Source organism: Sceloporus undulatus, chromosome 2 (assembly GCF_019175285.1).
Source record: "Sceloporus undulatus isolate JIND9_A2432 ecotype Alabama chromosome 2, SceUnd_v1.1, whole genome shotgun sequence".
Classification (NCBI taxonomy): domain Eukaryota; kingdom Metazoa; phylum Chordata; class Lepidosauria; order Squamata; family Phrynosomatidae; genus Sceloporus; species Sceloporus undulatus.
The window spans coordinates 58,565,279-58,579,243 of record NC_056523.1 but is presented as its reverse complement, the minus strand read 5'-3'; the positions used below and the strand labels follow the sequence as shown (position 1 = coordinate 58,579,243).

The window sequence follows — 13,965 nt, the reverse complement described above, 5'->3', positions numbered from 1 at the left end:
CAAATACTTTACAGGCAAGTTGCTTCTGTTCCTGTCTTCTTCAGAGCAAGAGTCAAGATAGTAAAACCCACCACCACCACATGTACAAAAAAATCAAAACAAAACTAGAGCTGAAAAGTTTCTCATTTTACAACTTGTTCTTACTTTATTTTTCATGAACTTTGAGTGACTCTTGTAAACTTCTATTTGTTTGATTTCCTCTTCTCTATCTTCTGTGTTCAGAACTCCATTCGTTTTCAACATCTGTATTTCATCTTCAAGGTCTCTGATATTACGCTCCAGTGATGCTATTTTTGTGTCCTGTTGTTATTAGAAAAAGTGTTAGTATCTAATTAAAATACAAAATGCTTATAAGAAATGTACACACATAAATGGCTAAGGAAGAGCAACAAAGCAAAAGGAAAATGTTGGCATAAAAAGCCAGAGCTGTTTCTGGTCTAGAGCGCACTGGAATAAGTCCAACAATAGTTGTAGAAGTTCAGAATCACTATAGTCAAATTCTTCCCTTGACTCTAAAGGCAGTAACCTTGTGCAACAAACCATGGAGTAAGTCATGTACAAATAAACTATACATATTATCAGTAAGACTAGGTATAAGTGTCTTTTACCTTGCTATTCTATCTACTAGCTCCTCTGAGACTGGTTAGTAATTTCTGGCAAATCTGTTATGAAAAGTTATTATGTATTTAATTATTATATTCTAAATAAAGCTAAACCAACCATTAAGACCACCACAGAGTAGATCCAAGTCAAATGCACACCACGAATGTGCTACATTTATTTTTTATTTCACTGATTGTTTTTGGAAATTTTGTGATATTCTGGCTTGATTTTAGAAGGCATCTTGAAAATATATTATTCATTGAAAAAGTAGAATAAAAATATTTTAAATATATAAAGCTCTGCCTGAATTTGAATGTTTCCACTTCTGACAACCACCTGCACCGCATCTGCATTTTGGGGGGGACACGAGCCACTGACTCTTGAGAAAGGCTTTTTTACAAAGTACTTGTGATTATAGGAAGCAGGAGAGAAAGGAAAATGTTTCTTCCATGAACTGAGCTTATTTTAGGATCCCAGCCATAAAAAATTAAAATGCCTAAAAATGACCATATTATCCTCATATGCTATAAGGAAAGGAAACAGAGAACAATAAGGAAATGAGAGAGTCCTGTCTGTCTTCTCAACTCTGGCAAACAGGTCTATATTAAACCTATATATAGATATAGATATATATATGCTGGTTTCCAATTACACTTGACTGAACTCTACTTTTTCTGGAATGTTAGTGGACAAGTTAAGCCTATCTTTACTAAACAGAGCACAGTTAGCTGGACCATGGCTAACTAGAGGACTAGTAATACAGCAAATAATTGGTGAGCATGATGAGTCGCAAGATAGGCACCCATTTTGGGAAAGGGAAAAGACAGAGACAAAAAAACTAACACCCAGTTGGTAGCAATATGTTTGGGAAACTTGACTTTCAGGCAATGAAAGTGACTTGCCAATTTAAAGATTTCAAATAGACACCTTTCATTTGTCTTTTTACAACAGGCTTTGTAATATCTATTCTTCCAGTTTATGCTATTGCATATATGTCTGCAATTTTTAATAAAGATATTTGAATCATAAACACCAAAACTGCTCTCCACAATCAAGATGTATATAACCAGGTTTTTCAAAAATTCCTGGTGTATATCTAGAAGTTACTTCTTTTTTGCTTTACACTGAACTGGATCCCAAATTGTGTGAACAGAAGCCTGCTAGCACACAACTTTCACATCACTTTTTCTCTCATTCAACCAAAAGCCTCACTGGAAGATGTAGGGACCATCCTGATCAACAGAGGCTACAGTATAGCAGCCTGCAGTGAGTGGGGAAAGATACTCAAAGTCAGGGACATGTGCTCTGTTTCCATAATGTGCTTCTGCACCAAGTTGACAATCCAATATGTTCAAGAGGGATTCCCTGGGATTTGTTCATCTCACCCTGTGGCCATGTAAAACCTATTGCTAAAGGTTTGAGGATCCTCCACAATGGAATATGTGGCCAGGGATTTGGGGGAGGGGGGAGGAGATCAGTCAATATTATTCAAATCAGGTTTGTTTGCATGTTCCTTTCTGCTGCTTTTCAGCGTATCACCACCATCCATATCTCTGTTTATACCATGTCACCTGCCCAAAAATGAGAATCATGGTGGCACTTCACATATTGCAGAGAGGCCAGAGTTTCAAGGATCGGAATGGCTCATTTTACATCATGCTTTGTAGACCTTGGGTCCTTAAAAGTATCTGTTTTTAGATTACAACCCCTGTAATATATTTATACATATTACAGTCCAGAGGATCAAAGTCATGTCCCACGAGGGCTGAATTCACCCCCAGAGACTGAGATTCCCCAGCACTGCCCCAAAGTAAGCTTTAGTCTGAACCAGGTTAGATTCATCCAGAGCACTGTCCCCATTGCCATCTTTACCATTTCATCACCCTCACTTCATTGAAAAACTAGAAATCCTATTTGGCTTCACTGGGTGGGATAGAACATGAAGGAGTGGCCATGACAACATCCTGTTCCAGATCTCTATCTCGACTGAGACAGAATCATCAGCTGAGATGACAGAAGATTCTTGTCAATCAGTGGGGAAACCCATTTGATCCCCTGAACTCTGCGGACAGACTATTTTAACAGATACCCACCCAACTGTAAGCCTAAACTCAGTCAGATAGTGGTCCATCACAAAGCAACTTTACTCTCCTTTGTTTTTTGTGGGTTTTTTGGGCTATGTGGCCATGTTCTAGGGACCACCAAACGCAGTGTGCAAACAAGAATCAAGGAACACGAGAGACACTGCAGACTGGGCCAGACAAAAAAATCAGCAGTGACAGAACATGCCACAAACCATCCTGGGCATAAAATACTGTTTGAAAACACCGAAGTTCTGGACCATGCCAACCACTACCATGTCAGGATGCACAGGGAAGCCATTGAAATCCACAAACACCTGGACAATTTCAACCGGAAAGAAGAAACCCTTAAAGTGAACAAAATTTGGCTACCAGTCCTGAGGAATAGCAAAATTAGGACTCAGCAAATGCAAATGGGAAACCATTCAGAGTCAGGGGCTTTCCCAGCAGATAATGATCACCAATTAGCAGACATTAATCTTCTTTTGCATTAGCCTCCCAGCCTAAGGCCGGCCATTAACACAGAACAATACACATGCGAATCACTCCTGCATTCACAGTATATATACACCCAATTTTTCCAGACAAAGCATTCTCTGAAGATGCCAGCCACAGATGCTGGCGAAACGTCAGAAAGAAACTCTGCTAGAACATGGCCACATAGCCTGAAAAACCCACAAAACACTATGGATGCCGGCCATGAAAGCCTTCAACTTTACATTACTCTCCTTTTCCATACAGTGGAACACACTCCCTTGGAGTGTGGAGTCTCCTTCTTTGGAGGTGTATAAACAGAGGCTGGGTGGTCATCTGTTGGGAGTGCTTTGATTGTGTATTCCCGCATGGCAGGGGGTTGAACTGGATGGCCCTTGTGGTCTTTTCCAACTCTGTTTCTATTGATCATGTGACCCTTAATATATTGTTCAAGTGCACCTCCCAGCAAATCTAACCAGCATAAGCAATGATGAGGAATGCTAAGACTTGCAATTCAACAACATCTGGAGATAATTCCCATGCCTGCTACATACTAATGGAGAACTCTGTCCTCAGTATGTGGGGTCTTACACACCCATTCACAGCACCCGTTCTCACAGAGGAGGTATTAACAAGCTTGGAGGAACCAAAAGCATGCAAAGATCTTTGGGAGGGGGGGGGGGATCTAGTGAAATGGAACTTAAAATGCATGAACAAGGATTAAGCATATTCAATGTGGGCAAGGCAAAGGGCTAAAGTGGCAGGGAGAAGGAGCATTCTGAAATACAGGAATACTAGTTGGCTAGCATCTCACAGAAGTATTCCACATAGCAGATTCTACTTTTATCTAATAAGACAAAACCAAAAAGGTCTAGTAAAAACACCTAAATGTGTCTGACCACTATTCTTGCATTCTGGTCAATAATAAATATGTAGAAAGATTTGAATGTGCTGTTACAAAAGCGTAAAAGGAACATCCTTAAATGTCCAGCCTGAAGAATCTTATCTGTGTAATTCAGAAGCAAGAGATATGAGAGATGATATTTATGCTACTTGTTGGAAAGATAACTTCCAACAACGTGGTTAATTAATCACTGAATGGTTATACATGATAAACTTCAGCATTTCTCATCTTTAAATCTTATAATTGTTTAGAAATGTGTACTTTGTCAAACTGTAAATTTCAATAATGTCTTCCATGAATGCACAAATTTGTTCTGTGAATGAAACAAATCATATTCCATAATCAAACACCTTATAATAAGACATTGTAAATTCCTGCCTTTTTTCTTTTCTGGTGTTCCATCCCAGCATGAAGCAGAGAAAAAATTGTAATGAAATTTAATATTTCAAATTAAAAGACACAAGACACCCATACACAAGTTTGGCATATGCTACTGGAGAACAGTCACACAGAGCTGCAATGGGATCTTCTAGCCAGGGTATTTAGCTTGGAGAACAGAAGCCTAAGAAGTGCCATGATAGCTAACTTGAAATATCTGAAGGGATTCATATAAAAGAAGGAGCAACTTTTTCCCTGCTGCTCCAAAGACAAAAACAATGGTTTCAAAATGAAAAAAGAGAAATTCCTAAACATTGGAAATAACTTCTTTACTGTAGAGCTGTTGAACAGTGGAATGGAGTGTCTTAGTGAGTGGTGGACTTTTCTTCTTTGGAGGCTTTAAATAAAGGTTGGATGAGCATCTTTCATAAAGTCAAGCATTCCTGCATGGCATGGAGTTTGGCTAAATAGCCCCTGTGGTCCCTTCAACCTCTAAGATTATATGATACTATGATTTTGTGGATCCAGCTTGAAGCATAGCATGGATCCCATGAAGCCATCATAAACTGTCTGACACCAAAGCAGTGCTCTACATGGACTTATGCACACCATCATCATCATCACTACCACCATCATCATTCCTTCTTTGTAATGATTAATCAAGGCATTTCAATATTCAAGGTGGCAAAAGAGCATATTCTGTCATAAGCTGTCAACTAAATATTATGTGTTCTCATGATACACTCTTTCTGTGAACCTTTCTGTGGGTGATTAAAAGTTTGTGAACCACATTCCTCACAAACCATTTTTAATGAGCATGAAATAAATAATGTAATGAAATGTTAGCATGTGATCTTGAGACATTAATGAACAAGAAGTAAAACAAGAACTACTTGTAAAGAAGAAATGGTGTTTAAGATTGCCAGAGCCACCAGATATGGCGGCCAGAAGAGCCTCGCCACAGAACCATGCTCCATAGTAAGTCTCTGTCTCCCCCCAGTCTCCTAACATTTGCAAGAAGATTCAACATATTTATAGGAAGCAGACCAAACAGAGGCTTAAGAAGAGGAAAGAGCCTGTGAAAAAGTGCTCTTCTCATATATGATAATAAATAATAATAATAATAAATAAAAAATTTATTTATATACCGCTCTTCTGTATAATCAGGGCGGTGTACAACATCATAAAATACATGGGTTACAAATACAGTAAAAACAAATGGATTAAAAACGATTCTGGCCAGCTTGCCACTGCTGACATAGAGGGGGGGGGATTAGTTGGGGCCTGTATCAGGGAATGCTAGTTTAAACAGGAAGGTCTTCAGCCCCTTTTTGAACTGGGCCAGGGAGGTGGCCGAGCGGAGCTCAATGGGCAGGGAGTTCCAGAGGGTCGGGGCCGAGATGGTAAAAGTCCTCCTAGACGTGGAGGCTAGTCTGGCCCCTGGAACCCTCAATAGCTGCTGCCCAGATGTTCTGAGAGTGCGGGGCGGATTGTATGGGGAGAGGCGGTCCTCCAGGTACCCTGGGCCCAAGCCATTTAGGGCTTTATAGGTAATAACCAACACCTTGTATTGCGCCCGGAAGCGAATAGGCAGCCAGTGCAGATCTTTAAGCACTGGTGTTATGTGACTGGCTCTGGGTATGCCAGTAACCAGTCTGGCTGCCATATTCTGCACTAGTTGTAGCTTCCGGGTATGGTACAAGGGTTGCCCCATGTAGAGCGCATTGCAGAAATCCAAACGAGAGGTTACCAGAGCATGTACTACCGTTTCAAGGTTCCCCTGGTCCAGGTAGGGACGCAGCTGGTGAATCAGCCGAAGCTGATAACAGGTGCTCCTGACCGTCGCATCCACCTGAGATGTAAGGTGGAGCGACGAATCAAGGAGCACCCCCAGACTGCGTACCGAGTCCTTCACAGGAAGCGTGATCCCATTCAGGACAGGTGGAACCACCGCCATCCCTGGGCCAGGAGAACCTATCACGAGCACCTCCGTTTTCTCTGGATTCAGACTGAGTCGGTTTTCCCTCATCCAGCCCATTACCGACTCCAGACAGGCCACGAGAGGAGAGATGCCATCTCCAGTCACTGCATCAGTCGGAGACATAGAGAAGACTATTTGGGTGTCATCAGCGTACTGATAACCCCGCGCCCCATGTCTCCGGATGATCTCTCCCCGCGGTTTCATGTAAATGTTGAAAAGCATGGGAGACAGAATGGCTCCTTGAGGAACCCCAGATATAAGGGCCCTCTTATCGGAGCACACGTCTCCCAACTGCACCATCTGGAATCTCCCAGAGAGGTAGGATCGGAACCACTGGAGCGCAGTGCCCCCGATTCCCACCTCTGCCAGGCGTTCTAGAAGGGTACCATGGTCTATGGTATCGAAAGCTGCTGAGATGTCCAAGAGCACCAACAGGGACACGCTTCCCTTGTCGATGCCCAGACGGAGACCATGGCCGTCTCAACCCCGTAGCCCGCCCGAAAGCCGGTTTGAAATAGGTCCAGATAATCAGTTTCATCCAAGATCGATTGAAGCTGGATTGCAACCGCCCTCTCGATCACCTTCCCCAAAAATGGCAGTAGCGAAACTGGCCGGTAATTATTATGCATGAGGGGGTCGAGGGAGGGCTTTTTGAGCAGCGGTTTTACTATGGCCAATTTTAAGCTGGATGGAAATTGCCCATCCCTCAAAGATGTATTTATAATCCGGTGTAACAATGAAGTTACCACCGGTCCCCCCTGAGCCGCTAGCCATGAGGGACAGGGATCGAGAGAACAGGTTGTCTTCCGAACGCTTCTAAAAGCACAGAGTCATTCATGTAAAGAGAAATCAAAGGAGAGTCTCATGCGAAGTGTGCTGATCATGACTCTGTCCTTGTATATGTTCATACCTGAGTCTTGAAAAGCTCTAGACTGAGGTTTTAAACTAGAAAGGAAAGGCCCGTGCAAAGTAAATACTAAGCACTACACACTACACACTGAGCTTTTCAGCAATAATGGTGTAACATACCTGAAATATCACAGCTGGATCAATACATAAAGATGGTTCTCTCTGCAAGAAGCAAGGTAAACCACAAAAAAAAATCATTCACTTAAAAACTCTTGATATCTAGAACATGAGATGGTTTTCCCCATATTTTCCAAGTCTGGCATATGTTAATTAGAGAAATATACTTTGGCAGTTACTCCAATGATTCTTCCCTGATCTTGAAATAAATGAATAGAAATTAGCTTTCTAATATCTACCATTCATTATAATTGGGCATGAGAAGGATCAGTTCCTAGTGTACTATACTCTCACTTCTTATATCAATTCTATATTATTGTCCTTATATGGAGTTGTCAAAGATTTGTGTTGTATGGAGAATTAAATAAAAACTGCAGTAAGGAATCTAAATGAATATTTATCTAGTTCTTAAGAACATATTTTCTCTAGTTTTACAAAATAAAAGCCCAAGACATTACAATATCAGATCACAATCCAAGGAGATCCTTTGAGTATGTACAAGGACTTGTGATCTTCTATCAATATTTTTCTCTGGGGTCACCTCCAAGAAGAGCCCTCCAGAGACTCTTCTGATGTTCCCCTAAGTTCCACAAGGTAACACAACCAATGGAGTTCCCATAAGTATCTGGTTGTCCACTATAGCATTGGTGACCCCAAGAGCGCACACACACCAATTTTAATTTAAAAAGAGAGAGAGAGAGAGAGAGAGAGAGCTAAATCTAGACACCATGAGGTAATGTCACCACATTGTAAGCCCCTTGTGGGCTCTTTTAGCACAAAAGAAGTATTTCCCCAAAACCAAGGGTAATTCATTTGGGAAAAGGCCACTCCTTGCACTAAAACATCCTGAAAGGATTTTTTGTGGGTTTTTCGGGCTACGTGGCCATGTTATAGAAGAGTTTATTCCTGACGTTTCGCCGGCATCTGTGGCATCTCTGAAGATGCCAGCCACAGATGCCGGTGAAATGTCAGGAAGAAACTCTTCTAGAACATGGCCACATAGCCCAAAAAACCCACAAAAAACTATGGATGCTTACCATGAAAGCCTTTGACTTCACATCCTGGAAGGAGCCTAAAATATGGCAAAGTTACTCCCATGCATTTAGAGAAATTTTAGTAAAGAAGAATTGGAAAATTCAAATAAAATTGAGGTTGGGGCACAGGGGCGAGGGACCTGGGTGATTCTCAGATCTTGGATAGTTAGTTGCCCTGGCACTAACAGAATTGTGACTAGATGTGCCTTGGGCCTGATCTAGCATTGCTCTTACATTCTTGTTATTAGATGGGACTATTTCCAGAGAGGTGGTCTGAAGCTCTTCCACATCTACCGATAAGTATCCAACAAATTCCATTAGTCAGGAGACATACTGGGTAACATTTTGTCCTGTCCTAAATACTTTATTTTTTACTGAAAACAAAAAGAAAATGATCATATACTGGAAGGGTCTCAATGGAGGATAAGGGAGGAGATAGATATTCACAGGGTAGCTTTTTTATTTAGCACAGTGGACAAAGCATGTAAGCTAGTAACAAATCAGAACGACATAACAGCATATCATAGAAAATTGAGATTAATTCACCAAAGACAATCAGGCAAAGGAAGATCAGGAGCAAGGAACAGATAGCTGCACTGGTTGAACTAAGAGACTGGGGAAAGGGTTGCAGGTTTAATAAGCTGAATGAAAGCAAATAGAGGCAGAGTGAAAAAGAAAGTCATCTTCAGCTATGTGGTTCTTTGCTGAAGTAAGTTTGCAAATCTGGAGAGAAAGTTTTCTAGAAACTGAAAACAACATAGACTGGTTACAATAAGAAGAGATTAGAGTGAGACAAACAGACGGTATGAAACTGTTGATCCAAAGAAACCAATAGCTTCCTGAAGAGGTGGGGGGAAGCGGAAGAAGCAGAGCCTACCTCCTCCCTAAAGCCAGCATCAGCATAGGCTGGCCCTGTGGAATGGTGAAGGTCAGAAGCAAAGAGACAGAGAAAGGAAGAGAAAGCAAAGGAGAGACAAAGCACAAATGGTGGTGGTGGCCAAGAAGTTAAAGAACAAGTATCCACTACTGTTGTTCAGACAGAGACCCAAATCCAGTATCAATCCATTTGTCACTGCCATTTGCAACAAAAAGTTTGGAGATGTTAAATTTTGGACTAAAAATCATGGAATCCCCCCACTATCTGGACAAGCTGGTGTTGTGGTTAAAACAAGGTAACTTTTCTGACCTTGAGATATGAGGAAATAAACAATGTGTACCCTCCTCCTTTCTGTCAGGAAAAATAAGGATGCAGGGAACCAAACTAACAAGGAAGTCATGGCAGGAAATGAGGAGAAGGAACAACCACCCCCTGCCCTCAGTATCAAGCTGGTTTGAAAAACAGCTCTCAGTGGTAATCAGGCACATGGTGGTAAATATATAAAGAAAATTTAAAAACACAAAAAAGTGAGTATCCCTTATCTGAAATACCTGAGACCAGAAGTGTTTTGGATTTCAGAGTTTTTCAGATTTTGGAATATTTGCATATACACAATGACATATCTCAGAGATGGGACCCAAGTCTAACCATGAAATTCATTCATGTGTCATATACACCTTATACACATAGCCTGAAGATAATTTTATATTTATAATAATTTTGTGCATGAAACAAAATTTGTGTGCATTGTAAACAAAGGGGTGACTATCTAAGCTACCCATGTGGACAATTTGGAATATTTGAGATACCAGATAAGGGCGACTCAACCTGTACCATCACTTGCTCTAGCCATCAGCCAGCAGGCAACAATGAGCTGGATCCCTGTGGAAAAGTGAACCAACTAAGAAAATTTTATGCAAGGTTGTCCAACATTTGAAAGAATGTCTTGACTATAAACACTGCGTGAGAGTGGAATAGACAGCCTCGGGTAGTGGTATTTTTGGGTCTTTAAACAAACATTGGATGAGTATCTCAGAAGAGTGAGTTTCCATCTGGCAGGGGGTTTGAATAGATGGCTCTTGTGGTTTCTTCTAATTCAAAGATTCTAGGATTCCAAGCACTCTTCCATCCTATCTACCCACCAAAAAATCTAGTACTGTAGCATAGAGAAGGCCTCTGGCCCACTTTTATTTGACAGCTCTGATAAAATTATCTTCCTTTTCAACAGCAATGTTCTGCAATGAAGAACATATTAGCAACCTGATATAGTTAGTGACACTGGCAAGATGTTTTTTCCCCCTTCTTTCCAATGCTATAGGTTAAACAATACAATCCCATAATGGAGCAGAAGGACATAAAATCAAACATCTTATCCAAGGAAATAAAATGAAAACATGAGGGGGTTTTTTCACATTGTGCTAGTCATCCCACAAATATCAAAACATTTTGGAACTTCATCACAACCAACCAGGATAAATGAGCAACATCTCAGACACTTAATTCATTTATGGCGTGTTTACCGCTCTTCTAGCATTGTATAAAAGAACATATCTGAACTCGGAATTTCTGTCCAGGAACAAATCACACTGGTTTATTGCAGATAAGTGCTGCCAGCAAACTAGTCACAGAGACTACATGGCAACTTTCAGCACAAGAAAGGAATTTACTATGATCAGGTCTAAGTCCTACTAATAAGAACTATGGAGGTGGGAAAGGCTGGGTAAGGAAAATTAGTGTCTTTTAAAAAAATCAGCCTAATATTTTGTTACTGCTCCCCAGTATTCATAAACTGATAAAGGATAAATGAATATATAAGGATACCAGTTAAAAAATAAAAGATATCAGGAAACTCTGGCTGAAGCTGTCTTGAGTTAATGTCAATGTATGTACTCCTTCTTCCTTCTTAAAATATGTACTTATTAGCATAGCTTAGTCAAGCAAATGCAAAATACTTGTTGGTTACATGTTTGTCTTTATACACAAACATCAGTTTGTATAATGCCCAGTTCTGCTACTGAAACATTGAAATATGCTTCACTTTTTAATCATATGGCTTAAAATATACTGTTTTTATTTGGCTGATCAAGTCATATAAAATCATTACCGTAGTTATAAATGCCAAGTCTTATTCCTGTATCTTATACAGTACAGAAATTATGATAGACTTGATGGTCCTAATTAGATATAAAAATAGGAGAACAGGTTTCCCAAAATGGTTTTCTTTAACAATTGTACTATTACAGTTATTACATTATATCCCATCTTTATTCAAGGAATAAAGGTGGTATACAAGCTTCTAACTTGCATCTTTATCCCCTCTTTGTCATCATAACAACTCTGTGACGTCAGTTAGGCTTGAAGAGGTTTGGTGGCTCAGGATCACCAAGTAAGCATTGTGGTTTCCTTTTCCAGTCAGTGCTTGAAGCAATTCACACACCAAAAATAGTCACATGAGATTTATGTCTATGCACATAGGTTTTTCGGAAAGCAAAAAAATAGCAGTTATCAAAGGTAATCAATTATTTTAGAATCCATTATTTTTTGAGAAGTGATATGAAAGACCCTGCTGCAGCGATCTGCAGATATCTCCCATTCAGTATCCTGAAGAATGCTCATCTAAACCCATGCAAACATTTTGTCTTTTCTTGGCATTCTGGCTCACCCTATCTCTCAGGATCGAATTGTCTGAAAGTGGGTACAAATGTAATCAAAACTCAAATAGTGAAAGCCAGCATGAGCTGTCCAGAGGAGGGTGATCAAAATGTTGAAAGGTCTGAAACCCATGTCCTGTGAGGAGTGGATGTGGGTGTGTTTAGCCTGGGAAGAGAAGGTTAAGTGGTGACATGATATCCATGTTTAAATATTTCAAATGATGTCATACTGAAGATGGAGCAAGCTTGTTTTCTGCTATTCTAGAGACTAGGGCATGGAGCAATGGATTCAAACTATAGGAAAAGAGATTCCACCTCAGTATCATCTATCAACATCTTCTATCTGAACTTTCTGACAGTAAAAGCTGTTCAACTGAACACACTGCCTCAGAGAGCAGTGGAGTCTCCTTCTTTGGAGGTTTGTTAACAGAGGCTTGACTGCCATCTGTCAGGAGTACTTTGATTGTGTATTCCTGCATGGCAGCAGATTGGACTGGTGGCCCTTGTGATCTCTCCCAACTCTATAATTCTATGATTCTTTGATCAAATGAATAATGTAAGTGTAGAGCTTGGAAAAGCTCTTGCTGGCTGAGTGTTATAGTCCAACAAAGGTAACTTTTCCTAGGACTGGTAATACTGAACACTTCTCTTAGACTCAATTTCTATTGGTGAAGTAAGATCTTACTTCGCAGAAACACTATGAATAAACAAAGCAGCAATTATAAGAGCTGCTGGACCTCTTACCCTTTCCCATCACCACTCCCTTCTCCTTCTGTGTTATGTCTTCTTAGATTGTAAGCCTGAGGGCAGGGAACCGTCTAACTAAAAGGATTGCATGTACAGCGCTGTGTAAATTTACAGCGCTTCATAAATAAAGGTTAATAATAATAATAATAATAATAATAATAAATAAAGCACTCAGTCCCACTACTAAAAATGCTACCCACCTGCTATCATATAAATAGTGCTACCTCAGACTAAATGATAAAATTCTATCATTTATAATAATACAAAATCTAGAGATTGCCTTTTTATAATTAAGATCTAAAAATTGCTACAATAACCGTGTATATTTGCACCTGCATACATGCTATTTTTAAAATTATGTTGTTGTTTTTAAAGTGTAACAACTGAACATGCTCCATGGCATGGATAAACATAACTTGATCTGTTTTTAGTTTGCAGCATGCCTACTGTATAAAGGAATCTTCTTCCAGACAAGGAAGGGTGGCAACAAGTACAGAGAATGATAATGAAGCAAAATTAAGAATAATCACCCTGCTTTGATAGTCTATTATGTGGAGCTACAAAAGTATGATGGCCATTTTCCTTTCCTGGTTTTTAAAATGGGCAAAATCCATTTGCCAAGTTTCTTACAAAAAAATATGTCATGAAGCAAGTTGCCAAAACAAAAAACAAGTACATGGAAAAAATGTGTTTGTGAGGGAAAGCCTGGAAAACCAAGGACTAGTTACTTTGAAGACAGAATAAACACTGAAACATTGCCCTTTAGCTAACTATAGTTTGACAAAGTAGCAACGTGATTCACCTACACTAAGTATAGGGCATTTAATGGGCTAGCATTCATTGAATTTTCTATAATAGAGGCTGTTTCACACGTAAAACTATTACTAGTACTGACTCTCACACAAAAAAAAATATGTACTACTGGCAAGCATTGAAAGCTCATACCTTCATCTCTATGACTGTCTGAAGAGCTTTCGTCTTTGCAGGCTCAGGCTGAAGTTGAGTCCTTCTGTGCAGTTCCTGTGGAGGGACACGATAAAAGTAAGCTTGGCGATTCATCTTCCCATTATTTTTCCAATAATGCAGATCTTTTCACAGCTTGCAGCAGAATTCAAACTTCACAAACCAGACGCAAGCCCAAATGCTACAGGTACTTCGTTGCTCACAAATCCCTCTAGAATCACCACTGTCTCTATCTTATATTACAGG

At 40.0% G+C, this 13,965-nt stretch overlaps 1 protein-coding gene across 1 annotated transcript in view; it reads right to left on the bottom strand.

Annotated features, from left to right (window-relative positions):
* ERC2 (ELKS/RAB6-interacting/CAST family member 2) overlaps positions 1-13,965 on the bottom strand; it is a 765,920-nt gene that overhangs the window by 534,634 nt on the left and 217,321 nt on the right. The window contains 2 exon segments of the mRNA XM_042454903.1: positions 145-300; positions 13,702-13,776. Coding sequence (XP_042310837.1) covers positions 145-300; positions 13,702-13,776 — 231 coding nt within the window.